The sequence below is a fragment of the Oncorhynchus nerka genome, linkage group LG9a (genome assembly GCF_034236695.1).
Source record: "Oncorhynchus nerka isolate Pitt River linkage group LG9a, Oner_Uvic_2.0, whole genome shotgun sequence".
NCBI lineage: Eukaryota > Metazoa > Chordata > Actinopteri > Salmoniformes > Salmonidae > Oncorhynchus > Oncorhynchus nerka.
The window spans coordinates 21,479,039-21,506,249 of record NC_088404.1 but is presented as its reverse complement, the minus strand read 5'-3'; the positions used below and the strand labels follow the sequence as shown (position 1 = coordinate 21,506,249).

The window sequence follows — 27,211 nt, the reverse complement described above, 5'->3', positions numbered from 1 at the left end:
TCAAGGAGGCGATGGAGTCCAGGTGAGTGTCATTATGCGCGTAAACGCTGGTGACGAGCAGCCTGGTCACCTAGAGGCCAGAGAGGGAGCACACGTGACAGGTGAATTTCTGATGATGGGATGAATGTTGATGGTTGGATGGATCCTTGATGTGACAATGATTACACATCTTACATATTGGTCCAGATATTCTTGGGTTTCTTCTCACTAGGTCAGTCCATGGTTCCATCAACAGGGGCAGGGAAGTATGTGTGTGTGTGTGAGAAACAGAATGAGATGGGAGAGGTAGAGAATCACAATGACAACAACAATCACTAACAGCATTCATACAATTAGTCACAGACGGAACACACAACCAGATGACAGGTTGAAGATAGTGCAAGATACTCTTGTTGTACTTACTTATCCATTTATTGCACTTACTATTGACATGACTCGCAGCGGTATCAGACTACAGAACAGACACATAACAACAGAAAACAGCACAAGATAGAACAGCACAGCAACACAACACAATAAAACAGAGCAGAACAAAAGACTACAAACATAGATGAACATGCTATTGAGAGACAGACAGTAGATGGACAAGTAAAGGGACACTAAACACTGTCTAAAGAGGTTGGGGGTGTGGGGGGGGCTTTCAATCAACAAAATAAAATATAAATATAAATAAAATAGAAAAAATAGAAATAGAAACTAAGATGCACTGTATTTTATAGACGTTCTCCATTCTTACTCTTTTTCAGCAACTTTACTGTTGACCAAAGCAATATAGAAGGAAAAAAGAAAACACCAATTTAGAGGATATCAGAGGTTGGGAAATAAATTTGGACAATATCTTTATGTGGAGGCAATTTCATTTGGGAGTATGCGCTCACCACTGACGGCTGGTTTTGGACACTCCGGGTACGGTCAGGGTCTTGAAGTTGGGGTCCTGTAGGGTAAGGATTTGGGGAATGTGGTGGCGGTGGTGCTCCCCTCCGCCACCTCCTCCCTCTCCGCCGGAATCCACATCCTCCACACTGACAGCTGGGTGCACACTGAGCCTGGAGCTCACTGGGGAAGCAACAGGAACACATTGAGTGACTCAACTGTTCTCCAGTGGAACACAGCTAGTAATAAGGCTTATGTACTGTGGTACTCTACACACATATACTAGACCAGTGGTATTCAAAGTTGGGGACTTGACCCCTAGTGAACTGCAGTGGGGTTGACAAAACCTTTAAAAATATAGATTTTTTTTTAGAGGGGTGGACAACAAAAATACAGATTATTGTATGGGTTATTGGTTTCCTTTCATTTTGATAAGAGATTAAAATGCAATGAATTTAAGGTTATTTGTTGACGTAAAAATCCAAATTTACAGATTTTAAGGCTGTGACATTAGATTTGCTATGGGGTGGGGTCGCGAGAAATTCTTGGGGAAAAAAATGGGGTCCCCATTGAAAAGGTTTGAATACCACTGTACTAGACGCTTCAACGCTCTAAGTGTCAACACAAAATAGGACACTAAGTGTCAAATACTCTTGGCGGCAGGTAGCCAAACGGTTAAGAGCGTTGGGCCAGTAACCGCTGGTTCGAATCCCCAAGCTGACTAGGTGAAAAATCTGTTGATGTACCCTTGAGCAAGGCACTTAACTCTAATTGCTCTGGATAAGAGTGTCTGCAAAATGACAAATGTACTCTCTCTTCTATTTTTGTCAGCGCTTCAAGTGCCACTTGAAGGCTTGCCTATCACAAAACAGACAGCTGAAACTATTATATAACAAACAAACATACAGAGAACAAACAGACCATTTAAAGCAAGAGCTTCCTGAAACCACAAGATCCTAAGCTTCTAGGTTTTTCTGAGAAACATGCTACAGTACATACAAAACAGACATGTCACAGACAGAAACAACAACAAAGAACAACTGACTGCAACACAAGCCCAGCAAAACACAGCATCATAGCAAAGTATCACAGCACAGGACAGCAACACAGCACAGCACTGAACAGAGCAGGATGTCTGTGTGGGCTGCTGCTGAATCACCTGAGGGTAGAGCGGACGTGGGGTCGTCCTCAATGTGGAAGGTGGGGTTGAAAAGCCCTGACAGCTGCCTGGACAGGCTAATGGGTGGCAGGCGGGGGTAGGAGGGCACGTTGGGCAGCTCTAGGGTCCTGTTGGGGGAGGACGGTGAGGGGCTGCGAGTCGGAGGGTGGTGTTGGAGAGGGACCTGGCGGACCAGGCGGTCCAACTCCAGGTCCCGGTTTTGCTGCTGCTGCTTAGGCATCCTGGGGCTTAAGGCTGTTCAGGCGGTTCTGCACGTTGGCGTAGGACTGTCCCACTCGCTGAGGTAAGTTGTATATCTGGCTGGGAAGATTGGCCAGGGTTTGGGGTAAGCTGGATAACTGCTGGAGTAGGTTGGTGGGTAGACCAGGTAACTGCAGAGGTATTTAAACTTGGAGCTGGTGGGGCAGTTGGGACATCTGTTGGGGCAGTTGAGAGATCTGTTGGGGCAGTTGGGAGACACGCTGGGACATTTGGGTGAATGGCCGAGAGTACTGGAAGAACTCTTGGGAGAGTTCTGGGGGGAGAGAGGGCATTAGCTGGGTGACCTGGGAGGTGAACTGGGAGAGGTTGGTGGGGAGCTGGGGCATGGGGGGAAGTTTAGGAGCGGTGATGTACTCTTTCAGCAGGTTATTGAAGCTGTTGAGGCACACAGGCGCGTGAGGGATATGCATGAGACAGCTCTTTACTGCATCGCAGCTGGCAGGGACTGGGAGGAGAGCACAGCACCGTCAGTCAGGCAGCACAAGACAACACTCATCCAAATGAACACTCTGACGTGAGCTTCTTCAGTCACATTGTCTGTCACCAGATAGCACTGTGAGAAAGCATGAATGCACGCACCCAAGCAAAATTCAGGCACACACACGTTGTGGTCACTGCATTCTCAGAAGAGAAAAGATTGGCCATCATGGGACTTACAAACCAGGATAGAAGATATGCATTCAAATGTGATTACAATATTATCCTTTCAAACATAAAAACAGTTGTATTATAATGAGCAAATACTTAATACCACAGTCGCCCTCCTCTACAGTCTTCCACTCCTCCTGCAGAGCCATAGAAGCAGCAGAGGAACAGGAACAGCCATGAGTGACAGAACAACAGCAGGGAATAGCATTTAGTGACAGGTAGTTACCACAGTTGCACAAGCCTCAAGAGAGACAGATAAATGTTGAGTCTTCCCATATGGAAAAGATATAGAAGAACCTAACACAATTGTTCTATGTTCTACCTGGAACTTGTAAGTAATGCATTTGGCAGCAAATACAAATAGAACATTCATAGAATATTCTTGTAATATCTGACTTACAGTTGAAGTTGGAAGTTTACATACACCTTAGCCAAATAAATTTAAACTCAGTTTTTCACAATTCCTGACATTTAATCCTAGTAAAAATTCCCTGTCTTAGGTCAGTTAGGCTCACAACTTTATTTTAAGAATGTGAAATGTCAGAATAGGAGAGAATGATTTATTTCAGCTTTTATTTCTTTCATTACATTCCCAGTGGGTCAGAAGTTTACATACACTCAATTAGTATTTGGTAGCATTGCCTTTAAATTGTTTAACTTGGGTCAAATGTTTTGGGTAGCCTTCCACAAGCTTCCCACAATAATTCCTCCTGACAGAGCTGGTGTAACTGAGTCGGGTTTGTAGGCCTCCTTGCTTGCACACGCTTTTCAGTTCTGCCCAAAAATTGTCTATGGGATTGAGGTCAGGGCTTTGTGATGGCCACTCCAATACCTTGACTTTGTTGTCCTTAAGCCATTTTGCCACAACTTTGGAAGTATGCTTGGGGTCATTGTCCATTTGGAAAACCCATTTGCGACCAAGCTTTAACTTCCTGACTGATGTCTTTAGATGTTGCTTCAATATATACGCAGAATTTTCTATTCTTATGATGCCATCTATTTTGAAGTGCACCAGTCCCTCCTACCGCAAAGCACCCCCAAACATGATGCTGCCACCCCCGTGCTTCCCGGTTGGGATGGTATTCTTCAGCTTGCAAGCCTTTCCCATTTTTCCTCCAAATATAACGATGGTCATTCTGGTCAAACAGTTCCATTTCTGTTTCATCAGACCAGAGGACATTTCTCCAAAAAGTACAATCTTTGTCCCCATGTGCAGTTGCAAACCGTAGTCTGGCTTTTTTGTGGCGGTTTTGGAGCAGTGGCTTCTTCCTTGCTGAGCGGCCTTTCAGGTTATGTCGATATAGGACTCGTTTCACTGTGGATATAGATACTTTTGTACCAGTTTCCTCCAGCATCTTCACAAGATCCTTTGCTGTTGTTCTGGGAATGATTTGCACTTTACGTACCGAAGTACGTTCATCTCTAGGAGACAGAACGCTCCTTCCTGAGCGGTATGACGGCTGTGTGGTCCCATGGTGTTTATACTTGCATACTATTGTTTGTACATATGAACGTGGTACCTAGGAAATTGCTCCCAAGGATGAACCAGACTTGTGGAGGTCTATAATTGTTTTTCTAAGGTCTTGGCTGATTTCGTTTGATTTTCCCATGATGTCAAGCAAAGAGGCACTGAGTTTGAAGGTAGGCCTTGAAATATATCCACAGGTACACCTCTAATTGACTCAAATTATGTCAATTAGCCTACCAAAAGCTTCTAAAGCCATTGCATAATTTTCTGGAATTTCCCAAGCAGTTTAAAGGCAGTCAACTTAGTGTATGTAAACGTCTTACCCAATGGATTTGTGATAGAGTGAATTATAAGTGAAATAATCTGTCTGTAAACAATTGTTGGAAAAATGACTTGTGTCATGCACAAAGTAGATGTCCTAACCGTCTTGCCAAAACTATAGTTTGTTAACAAGAAATTTGTGAAGTGGTTGAAAAACGAGTTTTAATGATTCCAAACTAAGTGTATCTAAACTTCTGACTTCAACTGTATGTGGGTGGGTAACATTTAGAAATAACAGAAATGTTACATGTACTATATAAAAACTGTGAAGGGGGAGATTTTCCCACCTTGGGGATTCGAACCAGCGACCTTTCAGTTACTGGCCCAATGCTCTTAACCGCTAGGCTACCTGCCGCCCCCAAAACATACAAGAGACATGTAAGCTAAGCCTTCTACGGTCTCATATACATGAGACATACACATTTCAAAGCACTTGCATATAACTGTCTGACGCCATTAACGCACGCAAAGTCACACTTATTGAACAAAGAAGCAAAGTCTGTCGCGAGGAGCAGGAAGGGGGAAAGCAGAAAGAGGAGAAGAGGTGGAAGTGGGGAGGACAGGAAGAGGAGGAGAGGGAGGACAGGAGGAAGACTGGAGAAGGAAGAAGAATATATTTTTGATAGCAGCAGTGACTCTATTTAGGTATTACATTTACATTACATTTAAGTCATTTAGCAGACGCTCTTATCCAGAGCGACTTACAAATTGGTGCGTTCATCTTAAGACATCCAGTGGAACAGCCACTTTACAATAGTGCATCTAAATCTTTTAAGGGGGGGGTGAGAAGAATTACTTTATCCTATCCTAGGTATTCCTGAAAGAGGTGGGGTTTCAGGTGTCTCCGGAAGGTGGTGATTGACTCCGCTGTCCTGGCGTCGTGAGGGAGTTTGTTCCACCATTGGGGGGCCAGAGCAGCGAACAGTTTTGACTGGGCTGCGCGGGAACTGTACTTCCTCAGTGGTAGGGAGGCGAGCAGGCCAGAGGTGGATGAACGCAGTGCCCTTGTTTGGGTGTAGGGCCTGATCAGAGCCTGGAGGTACTGAGGTGCCGTTCCCCTCACAGCTCCGTAGGCAAGCACCATGGTCTTTTATTAAGTTGAGATCGCTCAACAATCATTCTCACGATAGCACATTGGTAGTAATCAGTGACAAATATCAAAGATAAGCTGGGCTTGGTTAAAATCCTGGATAGTTGCCCAAAGGCATAGCTGTAGATACAGTATATCAACTGTCCAGTAGGAGCCCAGCATTAATTTTGTATTTTTCTTACGGTAATTGTCATGTTTTTGTTTTATAATAGTCATAGATGACTCATACTCATGTATTTTGTCACATATGTCATACAATGTCCATGTAGGAAAGTGGCCACTCATGTATTTGATTGTGTTTGTCATACAAAGCCAAACATACACCATTTCAATGTTGATATAGAAGATACATGTACAAATCATTATTTGTATCTTACCTGATTCTTACTAGATTTTTGTACAAATAATCTACTTCTGCCATACAAGGTTATCATTTTAATTTCATGATTCTTTTCCATATGCGTTATGACGAAAACCATGGCTTTGACATTACCTTGGTAGTGGTGTTAGGTTTGTTGCAGTCCTCTGCTTTCTGTGGTTGTTGGGTCACCGGTTCAGGTGCTACTTTGGCGTCCTGGGCCTATGGTTTAGGTTCAGGCTCTACTGTCTTAAATCGCTCTGGCTCTGGGCTTGAACGAGGGGATGGAGAGGCCCTCTGGGGCTCTGGCTCCTCCTGGGGTTCTGGTTCAATGTCGGGTGATGCAGCCTCTCTGGGCTCTGTCTGAGGGGTACTCTCTGCTGCCTCCACTGGGTCCTCCTCAGCAGGACACACCTGGCACCTACTGTATAGTACAGGTGCAGTTAGGGGCCACATCAAAGAAATGTGCATTCAGTGATATGAACAAATAAAAATGAACACAGCATGGGGGAAAAAAGTTATTCGATAGCGTCATGGTTGCCCCATTATTACAGTGAAAACTGATTTCTTCTAGCCCAACCAGGTCAAAAGATCTGACCTATATATTTCCTACAGAACATTTTTTATCTTCCTATAGCGGATCGCCGCGTTGTCATTAGTTACCACAGCCACAAAATAAAAATGGTCTATATATAAAAATTCATGAAAACAAAAATGTGCTTTTTGGTCTTCATTGAAAGATGCCCTTAGCAGAAATCGCTCCGGCATTTCCTGGTCGCTGAAATTGTAATAGTTTGCCTAATTTCAGTTTATATGACAAAACAAGCAAGTATGTGTAGAGAATCATTGTACCATCTAAACCATTGTAAAATATATTGTCCATAATCAAAAATATTGTACTTTCAGCTGTTTGAAGCTGGTATACAAAACCGAAAGGGAAGGACGCAAAAACGGAACTTAAGCATGGGAAGCATTATGTGGCGTACAGCAGGTCAGCCACCAGGGGGAGACTCATCAAGGCCTGATGGCAGACAAGAGTACACATCACGAGGCAATGGTTCCATCTGCTGGACGTGCCAGGTCTCGACGGATCTCCGGACAGGACTAATTGGGGCTGATTGGGGATTGTTGAGTAATCAAGGGCTGATTCCTCACCAGCTATACAAGTCCCATAAAGCTGCCAGAAGGGCAGCACACAGGGGAGAGACTGGGGGAGGAAAGGACTGACGTATAGTTGGGGACGGTACCAGAGGTAACAGGAGGGAGTTTAGTTTTAATCCCCACAGGACACAGCAAGACCCGGAACACCAAGGACGGTATCCCGGAGACGGTCTCTTGGGGGAGACTACTTCTTTTAGATTATTATTTTAATAAACACCTTTGAAATGAGCTAATCCTACTCTGTCCGTGTCTGATCTGTGTAAACGTTTTGACCCAACCCCTTGGTCTGCCACAATAAAAATAACTTTGATTTTCTTTCAGTGAGAATGACATATCTATAACTCACATTTCTATGTGAATTTGGTCGAGTCACCCAAAAAGTTACATATTGCAGCTTTAAGGTTAGGCGTAAGGTTAACAGTGTGGTTACAGTTAAAGTTAGGTTAAAATCCGATTTTTAAGAAAATAAATGGGCAAGGTTTAGTCATTTGAGACTGTGGTAACTAGTGATGAACGGATCGCCATGTTGTGGGTTGTTCTAAAACTACTCAGTCATGTTACATGATTGGCTAGCTAGCTAACAGCCTGTTAACTTTACCAGTATATCCAAACATTTGGAGCATAGAAATTAGATCAATACTCATAGCAATGCATGATGCTGCGTTCACATCCTAGTCGGAACTAAGAAACTCAGACATTTCAGACTTGCTAACTGGTTGTAGTTATAGAGTACGAGTCATAATACCCATATAACCTAGCGGTCAAAAAGGGAAGTGGTTCCAATCGTTTTCCACCATTTCTCCCATAGGGGATTTTAGAAACACTTAAAATAAGAGCTGTGTACAGTAGGGTTACCCTGGCATGACGTTGTGATAACCGTGTAAATCTCTCTAGGACAACGTGACTTTCAATATATTCGCCTGTATTTACCCCCCAAAAATGAATCTGGGTGTAAATGGAGCCGAATATATTGATAAAAGTCACCTTATCCAAGAGAGATTTAGATGGTTATCAAAACGTCACACCGGGTTCAGCCTACACGAAACACAGCCCTTATTTAATCCCCTATGACGAAAATGAATGGTGGAAAAACTATTGGAACCATTTCCGTTCGACTTCTGGGTTTTATGGATATTATGACGCCTCCACTGTGGGGCTCTATACACATGCTGATTTTAACCAGTTAGCAAGTCAGACATTTCCTAGTTCCTAGTTCTGACTACGATGTGAACACGGCATGAATGACAGATCTCTTGCATGTTGTCATCGCAATACTTTTTAAAGAGACAGTGTACAGTGTAATGCGGTGTAGTATGATTCAATTTTAGTCCTGTATTGACGCTTTGCCTGTTTGATGATTCATCAGAGGGCATAGTGGGATTTCTTATAAGCTTCCGGGTTAGAGTTCCGCTCCTTCAAAGCGGCAGCTCTACCCTTTAGTTCAGTGCGGATGCTGCCTGTAATCCATGACTTCTAGTTGTAATATGTACGTACAGTCACTGTGGGGACGACGTCATCGATGCACTTATTGATGAAGCCAGTGACTGATGTGGTGTACTCCTCAATCAATCAACAACAAAAAATGAAATCGTATTTTCAGATCCTCCTACATTTCATGTGATGCTCCTAACTTTTTAAAGTTGGGAGCACCAATGACATTTTTTAATTTAGAACAATGGTCACAGCAAAATGTTGCTCCCAATGCCTCCCCCCTATAACCGCCTGACACTACTGCATAGGTAGAACAACATGTCACTTGCCAATCTTACTAATACCGTGCATTATCTAATCAACCTAGCTACCAGTTTAGTAGCCAATCAAGAAAATTCAATAGAAAAAATAAGTGTAAAGTTAAACATAAACAAAATATATTTTCAGACATTTAGTTTGTTGCCAGTAAACAGTTAGCAGCGGGTGTATTCAAAGTGTTACATCTGATAAGACTACGCATGGTCAAAAACAATTCGCTTGCAATATGGACAAGGCAGGCTTGAGGCTACTCACTTGAACACTCAAGAGATTTCGAGTGCATTCGGTAATAGTTTACCTCCCAAGACTCATCTTTGCGACATGAACGAATCGGTTGTCAAGTCAACGAACGTTTTGCTGTGTTTTAAAGTTTTGAAATAGAGAGATAATCGTCTACCTCTCAATGGATTCGCTCGAGCCCAAACCTTAGCCACCCTTCACCCGCGTCGAAGCGAAAAACAGGAAACCCGCTCAGTTACTACGCAACCGTCGAGAGGGGACCAGCGGTTGCCAGGGGAAGCGATGTCGTGGTTATGATTACATCAAATGTTTTGATTAGATGTGTATTTTGTCACATGCACAGGTTCGTTGATGAAGTTGCAGTGTACAGTGAAATACTTAATCTACGAGCTCCAACAGTGTAGGTGTGAATGAAACAATAAAACAACTATGATAATATAGACATATTTACAACTGTGACAATGCTACATATAAATGTCCATTAGGGTGTAGGCAGGGTAATTGTACGTTGAGGAGGGGGGAGAAACATTTAAATGTCCATGGGGGAGCAGCAGGAAGAGGTGGGTGCTTGGGGGGTTAGGAGTAGTGGTGGCTATTCAGAAGGATGTCTGTTGGGGAGGGGGCAAAGGGGGCAGGCCACATTTCTTCAGCCTCCTGTGGTTAAAGAGTCACTGTCGTGCCTTCTTCACATCTGTGTCCTTGTTATTTAACCATTTCAGCTCCTCGGAAATGTGTACGCCAAGGAACTTTACGTTTTTGACCATCTCTACATCGGCCATGTTGATGAGAATGGGGGCGTGCCCAGCCTGATTCCTCCTGAAGTCCACAATCAGCTCCTTTGTTTTGCTGACTTTGAGGGAGAGGTTGTTTACCTGACACCACAACGTTAGCATTCCTACCTCATCCCTGTAGGCTGTCTCATTGTTTTTGGTAATCAAATCAAATGTTATTTGTCACATGTTCATTTACCTAATAAACTCAAGGAAAAAAATGAATAAATAAATAACACAATAAAATAACAATACCTAGGCTATATACAGGAGGCACCGGTACTGAGTCAATGTGCAGGTGGTACAGGTTAGTCAAGGTAATTTGTACATGTAGGCAGGGGGAAATGGACTATGCATTGATAATAAACAGCGGGTCACAGCAGTTTAAAAACAAAGGGGGGGTTATCAATGTAAATAGTCCGGGTGACCTGCGATCAGGCCTACCATTTTTGTGTCGTCAGCAAACTTAATGATGGTGTTGGAGTCGTGCTTGGCCACGCAGTGAACAGGAGTACAGGTGGTCTGCTTAAAACATGTAGGTATTACAGACTTGGTAATCCGTCTGGCCCCGCAGCCTTGTGAATGTTGACCTGTTTAAAGGTCTTGCTCACATCGGCTATCGAGAGTGTGTGTCACTTATACTCCCTCTCCGGCGTTTAGCTCATCTGGTAGGCCTGTGTCACTGGGCAGCTCGCGGCTGGTTTTCCCTTCGTTGTCCGTAATAGTTTGCAAGCCCTGCCACATCTGGCGAGCGTCAGAGCCGGTGGAGGAGGATTCAATCTTAGTCCTGTATGACCCTTTGCCTGTTTGACGGTTCGTCGGAAGGCATAGCGGGAATGCTTATAAGCGTCCAGATTAGTGTTCCACTCCTTGAGAGCGGCAACTCTAGCCTTTAGCTCGGTGCAGATGTTGCCTGTAATCCATGGCTTCTGGATGGGATATGTACGTACGGTCACTGTGGGGACGATGTCGTCGATGCACTTATTAATGAAACCGGTGACTGAGGTGGTATACTCCTCAATGCAATTGGATGAATACCTGAACATATTCCAATCTGTGCTAACAAAACAGTCCTGTACCGTAGCATCTGCGTCATATGACCACTTCCGTATTGAGCAAGTCACTGGTACTTCCTGCTTAAGTTTTTTCTTGTAAGCAGGAATCAGGAGGATATAATTATGGTCAGATTTGCCAAATGGATGGTGAGGGAGAGCTTTGTATGCGTCTCTGTGTGTGGAGTAAAGGTGGCCTAGAGTTTTTTTCCCCTCTGGTTGCACATGTGACATGCTGGTACAAATGAGGTAAAACGGATTTAAGTTTGCCTGCATTAAAGTCCTCTGCCACTAGGAGCGCTGCTTCTGGATGAGCATTTTCTTGTTTGCTTATGGCCTTATACAGCTCGTTGAGTGCAGTGTTAGTGCAGGCATCGGTTTGTGGTGTTAAATGGACGGCTACAAAAACTATAGATGAAAACTCTTTGGTAGATAGTGTGGTCTACAGTTTATCATGAGGAACTCTACCTCAGGAAAGCATTACCTTAATACCTTGCGCACCAGCTGTTATTGACAAATAGACACACAGCCGCACCCCTCATGTTACCAGACGTAGCTGTACTGTTCTGCCAATGTACAGAAAACCCAGCCAGCTGAATATTATCAGAGTCATCAAAACATAAGATATTACAGTTAATGTCCCATTGGTAGGATAGTCTTGAGCGGAAATCATCCAATTTATTTTCCAGTAGAACGGATGGTAGAGGCAGGTTGCCCACTCGCCAACATATTCTCACAAGGCACCCCGATCTCTGCCCCCTGTATTTCTGTCTTTTCTTCACATGAATGACGGAGATTTGGACATGGTCTCGGAGAAGCAGTATATCCTTCGTTTCGGACTCATTAAAGAAATAATCGTTGCCAGTTTGAGGTGTGTAATCGCTGTTCTGATATCCAGAAGCTCTTTTTGGTCATAAGAGACGGTAGCAGCAATATTATTTACAAAATAAGTTACAAACAATGCAAAAAAAAACTAAATAGCACAGTTGGTTAGCAGCCCGTAAAATGGCAGCGATCCCCTCTGGCGCCATTGTATCAGGCCTGCTACTGTCGTGTCGTCAGGGAACTTGATGATGTAGTTGGAACTATGTGAGGCCGCACAGTCATGGGTATACATGAGGCGACTGAGGACGCACCCTTGTGGAGCCCCCATGTTGAGGATCAGTGTGGAGGAGGTAATGTTGCCTACCTTCACCCCCTGGGGGCAGCCCGTCAGGAAGTCCAAGACCCAGTTGCATAGTGAGGAGTTCAGTCCCAGGGCTGTAAGCTTTGTGGTGAGCTTAGAGAGCGGTAGGCGAATTGGAGGGTTGAGTGTGTAGGGAAGGGAGGAAGTGATGTCTTTGAATAGCATTTCAAAGCACTTCATGATGACGGAATATAGTGCTATGGGTCAGTAGTCATTCAATTCAGTTACTTCCCTTTTCTTTGGCAGGGGATGATAGTGGACATCTTGACGCAGCCTGAGCTGCTGACAAGCATTTTTCTCTGCTCATACAGGAGTAATAAAGGCCCAGTGCACTAATTTGGCAAAAAACATACACCCCCCAAAAATATATTTGTATATTATTATAATTTTTGGGGTGATTTATCAGCTACTTCCCGTAGCTATGCTCATGAGGATAAAATCAAAGACAGTACAGTAAAGATAGGCAGAAACTGCTTCTCCAACAGAAATCCCCAATCACACTTCTAGACGATGTCATGGCGAAGCTAGCTAGCTAAGATCATGCGCCGGAACATGTCACCGGGTCGTGAAGAGGGCACGACAAAGCCTATTCCCCCTCAGGAAACTAAAAAGACTTGGCATGGGTCCTGAGATCCTCAAAAGGTTCTAGAGCTGCAACATCGAGAGCATGACTGGTTGCATCACTGCCTGGTACGGCAATTGCTCGACAAGGCACTTCAGAGGGTAGTGCGTACGGCCCAGTACATCACTGGGGCAAAGCTGCCTGCCATCCAGGACCTCTACACCAGGCGGTGTCAGAGGAAGGCCCTAAAAATTGTCATAGACTGTTCTCTCTATTACCACATGGCATGAGGTACCGGAGTGCCAAGTCTAGGACAAAAAGGCTTCTCAACAGTTTTTACCCCCAAGCCATAAGACTCCTGAACAGGTAATCAAATGGCTACCCGGACTATTTGCATTGTGTCCCACAACCCGCCAACCCCTCTTTTCACGCTACTGCTACTCTCTGTTCATTATATATGCATGGTCACTTTAACCATATCTACATGTACATACTACCCCAAGAAGCCTGACTAACCGGTGTCTGTATATAGCCTTGCTACTCTTATTACTCTTATTTGGGTCTTTTAGAGACTTTGGGACAAGCAGTCATACAATATGTCACTGTCTGTGTCTGGACTGTTACAACTGATAAGACACCCAGAGTCAACATGGTAATGTGAACAATCAATTGTGTTTGATGTGTAGCATTTGATTTGAGAGGAAAAACTTTGAAATCAACAATTAAAATATGACATGCTCTTATTTTATTTTTCAATTATAAGCAATATGCTTAAACGAATACTATACACAAAATGTTTTGTAAGAATTTAATATCATCATCTCTTAACACAACAAAATATTTCAGATGATATCTTTATTATTATTATTTATTTAGTTATTTTAAACTTTTTTTACCCCCTTTTCTCCCCAATTTTTTGTGGTATCCAATTGTTAGTAGTTACTATCTTGTCTCATTGCTACAACTCCCGTACGGGCTCGGGAGAGACGAAGGTCGAAAGCCATGCGTCCTCCGCCAGGCCCACCACAGGAGTCGCTGGTGCGCGATGAGACAAGGATATCACTACCGGCCAAACCCTCCCTAACCCGGACGACGCTAGGCCAATTGTGCATCGCCCCATGGACCTCCCGGTCGCAGCCGGCTGCGACAGAGCCTGGGCGCGAACCCAGAGTCTCTGGTGGCACAGAGTGCCATAGAGCACTGCGCCACCCGGGAGGCCATCTTTATTATTTTTATAATATTTCACAACACGTTATTATAATGTCAGGGATACTTTTTAGGCATGATGTCATCATTTATCAACTTATTTGTAATAACTTGACTCCCTTGACTCTGTTTGTCAAATCCTCTTTTGTGGATTTCATTCCAAAAAAATCTATCAGATCAAAATAAACATAATTACAACTTTAGGCCACATTCATAGTTCAAGGCGATAAGAATAGGTCACGAGGGAAAACATGTACAATATGATTAAGTGTTTTTTTGTGTTAGCTTTTCAGGCCAGCAATAATCTTTACCGTCAAAAAAGTAGTTTAATATGGTATATTTAATGTACACAAACTATGAGTCACAATGTTGCCTCATAGCTCTATGTGTCTGTATGTATTTTCTAATATACTTAATCTTTTAATGCATCCAAATTACTTCAAATATTACTACAATGCAGACAAGACCCATTTCTTGCTACATATCGACAAGAGTTGAACAACTGACATTAACTGACAAACAGTTCCTTTTAATACATTGACTAAACACAATTAAAATCAAACAAAAATATCTGCATTCCATAAAGAGTAAGGTAAATTAAACATATTTTTTAAGCGTTGTCTCACAGCTGCCAGGTTGCTCAGTGGAGCTGTATAAATGTCGACAATCATCTATGTCGGTAAGTCTGTTTTTCTGCCTCTATCTCTTTGCTCTCAGTCTCAGTCTCTCTCACGGTTCCTCAGTCTTCTTTCTCCTTTTGTTTAAGGGGATCTCAGCGCTCCCACCCCCCCTGAAACAGAAGGAGAAGATGGACTGAGTTAGGGTGTCTCTAAACCGGACCAACAGAAGGAGAGGGTTACAGTCTCTTCTGTGACTGCAACACTTTATGGAATATATAAGAAATAGTACAAAATAAAAGAGAAATAGTAGGTCCCAAGCCTACACTTACTGCATGGCATAACATCTCAATTAACCTGAATTTGTCAAAATTGCTGACGGGTCTAACTGTGTCTAACTGACTCTGTAGTGAGTCCATTGTGTGATTTTAGATCTGCTTGTATTTTGAACTGAGAATGAGGCCTCGGTTTGAAGGTAAGAGGAAGAGAAAATGTGAAAAACAAACAAAAATAAATGTCTCATACCATTCGTCAGAACTTCAACATCATCTCTGGATCTCGCGACAGGCTGTGGCAACTTGAGGCCGAGGCCCGTCACGAACCAGCCCACGACACTGTGGGACACATAGAGAAACACCTTACTAACTGGCCAAAGGGAACACAGAAACATACAGACATACAGCTGTGCCTACATTCTAACGGCTGTAGCATAGTGCTGTCTGTGGGTTAAATTTACTTCGAGTTCTGTGAGTCCTCATCTCCTTTGAGGGACTCCGGAGATGGTGAGAGAACTGAGAGAAAATGAGAAGACAGGTGTACAACATTAGCATACACGCATAGCTAGTAGATTTGTATTATTGGGTGCAGGTTTTTGGACACAGATTAAGACAAGTCCGGGACAGGGCCTGCAAACCATTACAGACTACAAATGAAGCACAGCCGAGAGCTGCCCAGGGACACAAGCCTACCAGACAAGCTAAACTACTTCTATGCTCGCTTCGAGGCAAATAACACTGAAACATGCATGAGAGCACTAACTGTACCGGAAGATTGTGTGATCACGCTCTCCGCAGCCGATGTGAGTAAGACCTTTAGACAGGTCAACATTCACAAGGCCACAGGGCCAGATGGATTACCAGGATGTGTACTGCGAGCATGCGCTGACCAATTAGCAAGTGTCTTCACTGACATTTTCAACCTCTCCCTGTCCGAGTCTGTAATACCAACATTTTAAGCAGACCATCATAGTGCCTGTGCCCAAGAACACTAAGGTAACCTGCGTAAATGACTACCGACCCGTAGCACTCACGTCTGTAGCCATGATGTGCTTTGAAAGGCTGGTCATGGCTCACATCAACAGCATCATCCCAGAAACCCTAGACCCACTCCAACTTGCATACTGCCCCAATAGATCCACAGATGATGCAGTCTCTATTGCACTCCACATTTCCCTTTCCCACCTGGATAAAAGGAACCCCTATGTGAGAATGCTATTCATTGACTACAGCTCAGCGTTCAAGTGCCCTCAAAGCTCATCACTAAGCTAAGGACCATGGGACTAAACACCTCCCTCTGCAACTGGATCCTGGACTTCCTGACGGGCCGCCCCCAGGTGTTAAGGGTAGGTAACAACACATCCGCCAAGCTGATCCTTAACACAGGGGCCCCTCAGGGGTGCGTGCTCAGCCCCCTCCTGTACTCCCTCTTCACTCATGACTGCACAGCCAGGCACGACTCCAACACCATCATTGCATTTGCCGATGACACAACAGTGGTAGGCCTGATCACCAACAACGACGAGACAGCCTATAGGGAGCAGGTCAAAGACCTGGCTGTGTGGTGCCAGGACAACAACCTCTTCCTCAATGTGATCAAGACAAAGGAGATGATTGTGGACTACAGGAAAAAGAGGACCGAGCACGCCCCCATTCTCATCGACGGGGCTGCAGTGGAGCAGGTTGAGAGCTTCAAGTTCCTTGGTGTCCACATCACCAACAAATTAACATGGTCTAAGCACACCATGATAGTCGTGAAGTGGGCACGACAAAACCTATTTGGCATGGGTCCTCAGATCCTCAAAGGGTTCTACAGCTGCACAATCGAGAGCATCCTGACTGGTTGCATTACTGCCTGGTATGGCAACTGTTTGGCCTCCGACCGCAAGACACTACAGAGGTTAGTGCGAACGGCCCAGTACATCACTGGGGCCAAGCTTTCTGCCATCCAGGACAAATATACCAGGCGGTGTCAGAGGAAGGCCCTAAAAAGTGTCAAAGACTCTAGCCACCCTAGTCATAGACTGTTCTTTCTGCTACCACACGGCAAGCAGTACCGGAGCGTGAAATCTAGGTCCAAGAGGCTTCTTAACAGATTTTACCCCCCCCCCCACACCACTGCCACTCTCTGTTGTCATCAATGCATAGTCACATTAATTAACTCTACCTACATGCTACCTCAACTAACCGGTGCCCCCGTACATTGACTCTGTACCGGCACACTGTATATATTGATATTTTTTACTGCTGCTCTTTAATTACTTGTTACTATTTTCTGAAACTGCACTGTCGGTTAGGGGCTCGTAAGTAAGCCTGTGTATTCAGCACATGTGACTAATACAATTGGATTTGCTTTTGATTTGACTAACAAGTTATTTCAATTGAAATCCTCCATTGAGTAGGTTTCATACTCCAGGACTAGGCTTAATCTATGTTGAGGTAACTGGCCTCAAACGTTTAAACTCTGCTTCTACCTTTGTCAAGAGATGATCTCTTACCCTGGGCCTGTTGCGCCTTACTTAGGGCCTCTATGTAGCCTGCAGGGAGCATCACAGGCTGAGGAATAGCATTCTTAATCCAGTTAACCACACTGCAATGCAAGACAGATGGGAAGAAAACAGACAGAGAGGAATAAAGAGATGAGGGGTAGAAGCCAAGGGGTAGAGAGAGAGAGAGGGGGGGGGGGAATTAGGATTATGATACATTTTGTCAGCGTGATGGGGTGAAAGTGAAGTTACTGAAGTTGAATTTGGCTGTGTATATGTGTCTGTTCAGGTGGCAGAGGAGTGGGAGGGGGCTGTACAGTGGGGGGAGGCGTGTCTCTGTGTGACTCACTTGGGGGGGAACTGTGGTATCTGATCCTCTTCCTCATATTCTGAAAACATCTCCACCACAGGTATATGTGGGAGGGGCTCTGCGTCTAGAAAGAAAATAGACCAATCAGTGACCACATCAATAGTGAGTCAAAGCAGTTATAACATTTGTGACATACCGGTACACACAAATGGGATTGCTGTGTGACGAATTTAAACACATACCCGGCACATCTTTCATGTTATAAACCTGAAAAAGAGAAGTCAGCATTTGATTTACAGCAACATAATGTGAATAACTCAGCATCACAAACTTTTGTTTTTTACAATGGGTATATTAAATATTTACCATATAGTTGTTTTGATCATTTTATGTTATTACATTACAATAGTTTAAAATGCTCATCTACTGTCCAATTATACATTTATTTTTAAATGGGCTATTTGGTTATGAAAGGGTGCTGTTTTAAAGGAATTATGAATCTATTTATATAAATTGTTAAACAATTTACAATTTGAACCGTATCTATATCTGTCAAAGCAATGCTTTTAAAGTTTTCAGAAAAAAAAATTCAAACCCAAATCATCAAATGTACACTGAGTATACAAAACATTGAGAACACCTGTTCTTTCCATGATATGACTAACCAACTAACTAACCTGGTCAATCCAGGTGAAAGCTATGATCCCTTATTGATGTCACTTGTTAAGCTTAAAGCCATTTCACTCAGTGTAGATGAAGGGGAGGCAACAGGTTAAAGAAGGATTTTAAGCCTTGAGACAATTGACACATGGATTGTGTATGTGTGCCATTCAGAGGGTGAAGGGGCAAGACAAAAGATTTAAGTGTCTTTGAACAGGGTATGGTAGTAGGTGCCAGGCACACCGGTTTGTGTCAAGAACTGCAACGCTGCTGGGTTCACGCTCAACAGTTTCCCGTGTGTATAAAAAATGGTCCACCGCCGAAAAGGACATCCAGCCAACTTGACAACTGGGGGAAGCATTGGAGTCAACATGGGCCAGCATCCCTGTGAAATGCTTTCGACACCTTGTAGAGTCCATGCCCCGTAGAATAGAGGCTGTTCTGATGGCGAAAGGATGGGGTGCAACTAGGGCTGTGGCGGTCATGAAATTTTGTCAGCCGGTGATTGTCAAGCAAGTATCTGCCAGTCTCACAATAATTGACCGTTAATTAGCATAAAGAGGTTTGGCATCTCCTGGCTTCCACACATAGCCTACAAGCCATCAATGCAGACTTTTGGAACATCTACATTTTAAAAAGTGTAATAAATCCATTTAGTATAGCCTACACCAGTGGTTCTTAACCTTGTTGGAGGTACTGAACCCCACCAGTTTCATATGCGCATTCACAGAACCCTTCTTAAATTGGAAAAATACAATTATTTTTTTCAAATTCAAAACATAGGTATATATTTTACTGGTGCACAAAATGAACCGTGCATCAACATCACTGTGTTCAAAGAACAAAATCATCAAAACATGATTTTCACACAAAAACAAAAACAAAATAATGAATATTTACTGCAAGTCAGTGTGACTTCTGCTGTTGCCTTTCAGAGACCAGTTCAGAAATGCGCGGCTTCACCTTGGCAAGTGCCACTCTCGTGTCATTTTCACAAATGAGTCTGTTCCCTTTCTTCGTTTTTATGTCCAGCATCCTCGAAAAGGATTGCTCGCAAAGATATGTTGTAACAAACGGTATGAAAATCTCCAGAGCTTTCTTAGCAATAACAGGGTACGTTACCATTTGTTGACACCAAAATGTTGAAAGCGTTGTTGTTCTGAAGAGTTGCTGTTGAACCTGGCTCTGCTGAATTTCAATGATTTCATCGAGGTATTCATCATTGACATCTGTTGTCTCAACACTAAACGTGAACGGCTGTCTCACCCATGCTGGATATGACTCTCGTAGGGAGAGTCATATCCACCTTCCGGAGACACCTGAAACCCCACCTCTTTAAGGAATACCTAGGATAGGATAAAGTAATCCCTCTCACCCCCCCTCCCCCTGAAAAGATTTAGATGCACTACTGTTCCACTGGAGGTCATAAGGTGAATGCACCAATTTGTAAGTCGCTCTGGATAAGAGCGTCTGCTAAATGACTTAAATGTAATGTAAATGTAGGGAAGTATCCGTCGAGAGACTTTGCAAGCTCACCGAAGTGCGTGGCAATTGCTTGCTTCAGTTCCGCGGGTACAGAAATGTCTCCGATTCCAGATACATCTTCGATCTTACTTACAGTCGTCCAGCAGGGGAAAGTTTGCGAAGTTATCGTTCTCTGTTCGTCGTTTCCATAACGGTAGCTTTTTTTTTAAAAGCCTTCAGGTTTTCCTCCGCTTCGATGATGTTGACTCCACTGCCCTGCATCTTTTGATTGAGATGATTGAGAGCTGCGAAGATATCAGCCATGTACGCTAAAATGAGAATGACCTCAGAATTTTTGAAGCAATCTGCATGACAATGTTGGTGCTCTTGCAAAAACAGGGCTAATTCCAAACGCACGGCAAAAACACGATTCAGCACCTGTCCCCGGGATAACCACCGAACGTTAGAATGGTACAGAAGTACCTCGAATTCAGAGCCCATTTCTTTACATAGCTCACTGAAGATGCGGTGCCTCAGAGCACTAGTTGGCACATAGTTCACGCATTCCACTACAATTTGTAATACTTCTACCAGTTTTGGAGGCAATGTTTTTGTTGCCAACGCATGCCTGTGCAGAATACAGGCCTGTAATTTTTTATCATAGGTACATTTCAACTATGACAGACAAAATGAGAAAAAAATACAGGAAAATCACATTGTAGGATATTTAATGAATTTATTTGCAAATTATGGTGGAAAATAAGTATTTGGTCAATAACAAAAGTGTATCTCAATACTTTGTTATATACCCTTTGTTGGCAATGACAGAGGTCAAACGTTTTCTGTAAGTCTTCACAAGGTTTTCACACACTGTTGCTGGTATTTTGGCCCATTCCTCCATGCAGATCTCCTCTAGAGCAGTGATGTTTTGGGGCTGTTGCTGGGCAACGGACTTTCAACTCCCTTCAAAGATTTTCTATGGGGTTGAGATCTGGAGACTGGCTAGGCCACTCCAGGACCTTGAAATGCTTCTTACGAAGCCACTCCTTCGTTGCCCGGGCGGTGTGTTTGGGATCATTGTCATGCTGAAAGACCCAGCCATGTTTCATCTTCAATGCCCTTGCTTATGGAAGGAGGTTTTCACTCAAAATCTCACGATACATGGCCCCATTCATTCTTTCCTTTACACGGATCAGTCATCCTGATCCCTTTGCAGAAAAACAGCCCCAAAGCATGATGTTTCCACCCCCATGCTTCACAGTAGGTATGGTGTTCTTTGGATGCAACTCAGCATTCTTTGTCCTCCAAACACGACGAGTTGAGTTTTTACCAAAAAGTTATATTTTGGTTTCATCTGACCATATGACATTCTCCCAATCTTCTTCTGGATCATCCAAATGCTCTCTAGCAAACTTCAGACGGGCCTGGACATGTACTGGCTTAAGCAGGGGGACACGTCTGGCACTGCAGGATTTAAGTCCCTGGCCGCGTAGTGTGTTACTGATGGTAGGTTTTGTTACTTTGGTCCCAGCTCTCTGCAGGTCAGTCACTAGGTCCCCGCGTGTGGTTCTGGGATTTTTGCTCACCATTCTTGTGATCATTTTGACCCCACGGGGTGAAATCTTGCGTGGAGCCCCAGATCGAGGGAGATTATCAGTGGTCTTGTATGTCTTCCATTTCCTAATAATTGCTCCCACAGTTGATTTCTTCAAACCAAGCTGCTTACCTATTGCAGATTCTGTCTTCCCAGCCTGGTGCAGGTCTACAATTTTGTTTCTGGTGACAGCTCTTTGGTCTTGGCCATAGTGGAGTTTGGAGTGTGACTGTTTGAGGTTGTGGACAGGTGTCTTTTATACTGATAACAAGTTCAAACAGGTGCCATTAATACAGGTAACGAGTGGAGGACAGAGGAGCCTCTTAATGAAGGTCTGTGAGAGCCAGAAATCTTGTTTGTTTGTAGGTGACCAAATACTTATTTTCCCCATAATTTGCAAATAAATTCATTAAAAATCCTACAATGTGATTTTCTGGATTTTTTTCTAATTTTGTCTCATAGTTGAAGTGTACCTATGATGAAAATTACAAGCCTCTCTCATCTTTTTAAGTGGGAGAATATGCACAATTGGTGGCTGACTAAATACTTTTTTGCCCCACTGTAAAATAGAAAGGATATTTTCTCCAAACGATTTCAAAAGGAAGTGCGCACATGCGACTATTCTGTGTTGAGCGGTTATGTCAGGTTGTCGAATGATTGGAGACAGGTGCAGGAATACGTAATAGGGTTTTTTATTTACTCCACCCAAACAAAATACTGAGGTGTAAACCTCTAAATAATACACAGGACGAGGCCCGTAAAACAAGTGCACAATAGCACGTAGCATGGAAGCCGATACAACAGCACAGGTACTCTCAGGACCAACGGACACGGTAACAATAACCGACAAGGACAATGAGGAACAGAGTGCACATATATACCATACTAATCAGGGGGAATGGGAACCAGGTGTGCATAATAAGACAAGACAGTCCGTGGTAGTGAATCCAGTTCAGTGACGCCTAGAAAGCCGGTGACGTAGATCTCCGGAGCTGGTGAACGGAATGAGCAGCAGTACCGTGGGATCCGTGACAGGTTACCAAAAAAACTGGTCCTATATGCTTAATTTAGAGTTATTTATGCAACTTTAGTTGTGATACAAACGTTGGTCTATATGTTTAGATTTCTACTACATTCTAAGGCTGCATGATGGTACTCTAATGATGATTTGAAAACAGTTGCAAGATGCACACACTTCATCAGTCTCTCATTCACAATTTGACAAGCACTTGATAAATAATCTCACCAGACCTCAAATTTCCCAGTGGCATTCCCCTTGTGTGGCCATAATGCCCCCTAAAGAAATCCTTGACTTTTGCGGCCAAAGTGGCCATTGTGCCCTTTAGCTGAATATAATAGGCTAATCTTAATTCCCTCTTCCCAGCTGCGGTGCCCTGAAGCACTTCTCACTTACATGGCTCTCTCAGATGTAGTCAATGCCCGTCATGTGATCGGGTCCTACTCACAGACATTTCAGCTAAGAAGAAGCATACAAGTGAATGAAGACAGACACATCGGGGACGCACTGTCAGAACTGTCCACATTTACCTACTTTTAGTCAGCCAACAAGATGAGTAGGCCTAACGATCAGCAAAAGCACAAGCCTATGTCAATCTACTGTCCCTCATAATACAAAAGTTGACCTATTCTATTGGTCAACTTGTCCTTCTGTGCAAGAAATAAATATTCCAAACATACTCCCAAACAGCTTGAAATGTTGATTTGAATGCTATTTTTTCACATTATAAGTGCAGAAATGCACACATTGCAGTGGGATTTTTGCTCAAATGTTCCAAAATGCAATCAAACACTGTTCTCGAAAGTGACGGCAAATGTGATTACGCATCTAATGCTTTATTATAAAGGTGCATTTTTATGGTGAAAATGATCTTCCCCAAACGTAAAACTCACGCGCAGCCTATGTATGCCAATTAGGCTCTACAGTACACTGGTTATAAAGCGGATTAATGTGCTTAATTTTAATAAGTTATTTGGATACAAACCTTATCAAAACATATAGAACCATGGGCTAGGCTACATGAGGTGTTCGACTATGATTTGAAAAAGTCACAAAAGAAGGTATGCACTGTTTCTTGCCTTATGCTGGGCATCATTCACAAGTGATAGGCTAATATTGTCACCCATCAGACTATTCTTAATTTACTGTTGTCTTTACATATACTAAATAATATATGTGTGAAATGAGTTTTGATTTAGAAAGGACCATTATCTTGCACCTGTCTCGGAAAAGGGGCATGGGAGAAGAAGAAAAATGTAATCTATGCACTTAAATAGCGAATGGAAGAAGCTTTTCCTGTGGTTCATTTTCATGCAAGACAGGAGGTAGGCTGTACTCCTGTTGCAAAGAGAAGCAATGTGCTTAAAACCTGTTGAGTGTAGGGGGCAGTATTTTGATGTTTGGATGAAAAACATACCCAAATTCAACTGCCTATTTCTCAGGCCCAGAAGTTATAATTTGCCTGTCAGATTAGGATAGGATTCCAAAATGGTCAACATATTGTCTGTGAGCATAACAGAACTGATATTGCAGGCGAAAACCTGAGGAAAATCCAAATGGGAAGTGCCTCTTATTTTGAAAGCTCCCTGTTCCACTGCATGCATTCCCTCCATTTAAAGGGATATCAACCTGATTCATTTTCCTATGGCTTCCACATGATCTGAACAGTCTTTAGACATAGTTTCAGACTTTTATTGAGAAAAATGAGCGAGAAAGATCACATCGCATCAGTAGATGGCTGGGTGCCAGCAGCGTTTTGCATGCGCCAACAGAGTGGAGCAGACATTTTCTCTCTCAATCCTATTGAAAATGCTAAGGTCCGGTTGAAATATTATCGATTATTTATTGTAAAAACAACCTGAGGATTGATTATAAAAAACATTTGACATGTTTCTACAAACTTTGTGGATATTATTTGGAATTTTCGTCTGCCCCGTCGTGACCGCTTGAGCCTGTGGATTTCTGAACGCGCCAACCAAATGGAGGTATTTTGGATATAAAAATAATCTTTATGGAACAAAAGGAACATTTATTGTGTAACTGGGAGTATCATGAGTGCAAACATCCGAAGATCATCAAAGGTAAGCGATTAATTTTATTGCTTTTCTGACTTTTGTGACCAATCTACTTTGCTGCTAGCTGTTTATAATGTTTTGTCTGCTGAGAGAGATGTCCTTACATAAACACTTGGTATGCTTTCGCCGAAAAGCTTTTTTGAAATCTGATATGCCAGGTGGATTAACAACAAGCTAAGCTGTGTTTTGCTATATTGCACTTTTGATTTCTTGAAAATTAAATATTTTTAGTAATTTAATTTGAATTGGGCGCTCTGCAATTCAGCGGATGTTGACGAAAATGATCCCGCTAACGGGATGGGTGCATCAAGAAGTTAATATTAGGAAAGTTGAGAAATAAATATAGTAGGTCTAGCCAAAAGCACCAGCACCAAGTCCTCTTTTTAATAGAGGCCATCAAAACTATGTTTTCTCACGCGATTGCATAGCCTATAGAAATGTTGCACAATTTGAGCTCATGGGCTCTCATGAAGTGTTTGATGAGATTTTCAATTACATTTGCCTTGATGTCAGAGAGATTAGTGGCGGTTTCTAATGTTTGGTATACTCTGTGTATTGCACGTCTGTAAGATAAAGAGTACATTTCATCAATAATTGATATAATTTGTCCTTGATTTCTATCCTTTCATTAAAATTATTTTTTTATCCCTGGATTCCCACTGCAAACGGAACATTTTTCAGCTGGATCTTCACAACTAGCTAAACCGCAACCCCGGATGATTACTCCTGGCTAGCGTTTCCACCCACTTAGCTTGAAGCTAGCCCGGCCAGAGCCCCTGTGCTACCACCGTAGCATACTCCTGGGCTACAATACCCGGACCCACGACCGGTCTATCGATGTCACCGCATGAAGAGGAATAAACAGACTCACCCCATCGCGACGTCCCCCAAAGGCTAACTCTCTCTCTAGCCCTTGCTATCTCCTTGCTTGCTAATTCGGCCTGCTAACTGCTAGCTTGTTTAGCCCCGGTCCGCTAACTGCTACCTTGTTTACCCCCGGCCTACTAACTGTTAGCTTGTTAGCACAGGCCTGCTAACCGTCTGAATCGCCACATCCCAAACACTCACTGGACCCATATTTACTTTCTATCTCTTTTCGATTTTTAATTTGTTTATACCTTCCGGTAACCTGCCTCACCCAATGTGATACGGAATCGCTATTATTTTTAATTTTTAGAACACACTCAAGAACTTCCAGAAGCTAACCAGCTAACTAGCTACAAGCTATTTAGTCATTGTTCGTTTTTTAAAAACTGGATAACACTCGCCAGTCCAGCTTCCCTGCCCCATCCACCGCTGCCCCTGGACACTGATCACTTGGCTACATAGCTGATGCACGCTGGACTGTCCATTAATCACGGTACTCCATTCTGCTTGTTTATGTTTTATCTGTCGGCCCCGTTGCCTAGTCAACGCCATTTTACCTGCTGTTGTTGTGCTAGCTGATTAGCTGTTGTTGTCTCACCTACTGTTTTAGCTAGCTCTCCCAATTCAACACCTGTGATTACTGTATGCCTCGCTGTATGTCTCTCTCAAATGTCAATATGCCTTGTATACTGTTGTTCAGGTTAGTTATCATTGTTTTAGTTCACAATGGAGCCCCTATTTCCACTCTTCATACCCCTGATACCTCCTTTGTCCCACCTCCCACACGTGCGGTGACCTCACCCATTACAACCAGCATGTCCAGAGATAAAACCTCTCTCATCATCACCCAGTGCCTGGGCTTACCTCCGCTGTACCCGCACCCCACCATACCCCTGTCTGTGCATTATGCCCTGAATATATTCTACCATGCCCAGAAACCTGCTCCTCTTATTCTCTGTCCCCAACGCTCTAGGCGACCAGTTTTGATAGCCTTTAGCCGCACCCTCATAGTACTCCTTCTCTGTTCCACGGGTGATGTGGAGGTAAACCCAGGCCCTGCATGTCCCCAGGCACCCTCATTTGTTGACTTCTGTGATCGAAAAAGCCTTGGTTTCATGCATGTCAACATCAGAAGCCTCCTCCCTAAGTTTGTTTTACTCACTGCTTTAGCACACTCTGCTAACCCTGATGTCCTTGCCGTGTCTGAATCCTGGCTCAGGAAGGCCACCAAAAATTCGGAGATTTCCATACCCAACTATAACATCTTCCGTCAAGATAGAACTGCCAAAGGGGGAGGAGTTGCAGTCTACTGCAGAGATAGCCTGCAAAGTAATGTCATACTTTCCAGATCCATACCCAAACAGTTCGAACTACTAATTTTGAAAATTACTCTCTCCAGAAATAAGTCTCTCACTGTTGCCGCCTGCTACCGACCCCCCTCAGCACCCAGCTGTGCCCTGGACACCATTTGTGAATTGATTGCCCCCCATCTAGCTTCAGAGTTTGTTCTGTTAGGTGACCTAAACTGGGATATGCTTAACACCCCGGCAGTCCTACAATCTAAGCTAGATGCCCTCAATCTCACACAAATCATCAAGGAACCCACCAGGTACAACCCTAACTCTGTAAACAAGGGCACCCTCATAGACGTCATCCTGACCAACTGGCCCTCCAAATACACCTCCGCTGTCATCAACCAGGATCTCAGCGATCACTGCCT

The 27,211-nt window shown here is 43.4% G+C and overlaps 1 protein-coding gene across 1 annotated transcript in view; it reads right to left on the bottom strand.

Annotated features, from left to right (window-relative positions):
• Nucleotides 1–27,211, bottom strand: part of LOC115134038 (uncharacterized) — a 50,909-nt gene that overhangs the window by 10,834 nt on the left and 12,864 nt on the right. The window contains 16 exon segments of the mRNA XM_065022139.1: nucleotides 175–207; nucleotides 737–754; nucleotides 879–1,056; nucleotides 2,033–2,290; nucleotides 2,439–2,759; nucleotides 3,066–3,099; nucleotides 6,335–6,620; nucleotides 7,186–7,220; nucleotides 10,102–10,221; nucleotides 12,220–12,450; nucleotides 14,911–14,915; nucleotides 15,268–15,356; nucleotides 15,479–15,533; nucleotides 17,516–17,607; nucleotides 17,853–17,937; nucleotides 18,056–18,080. Of these exon segments, the coding sequence (XP_064878211.1) occupies nucleotides 175–207; nucleotides 737–754; nucleotides 879–1,056; nucleotides 2,033–2,290; nucleotides 2,439–2,759; nucleotides 3,066–3,099; nucleotides 6,335–6,620; nucleotides 7,186–7,220; nucleotides 10,102–10,221; nucleotides 12,220–12,450; nucleotides 14,911–14,915; nucleotides 15,268–15,356; nucleotides 15,479–15,533; nucleotides 17,516–17,607; nucleotides 17,853–17,937; nucleotides 18,056–18,080 (1,865 nt within the window).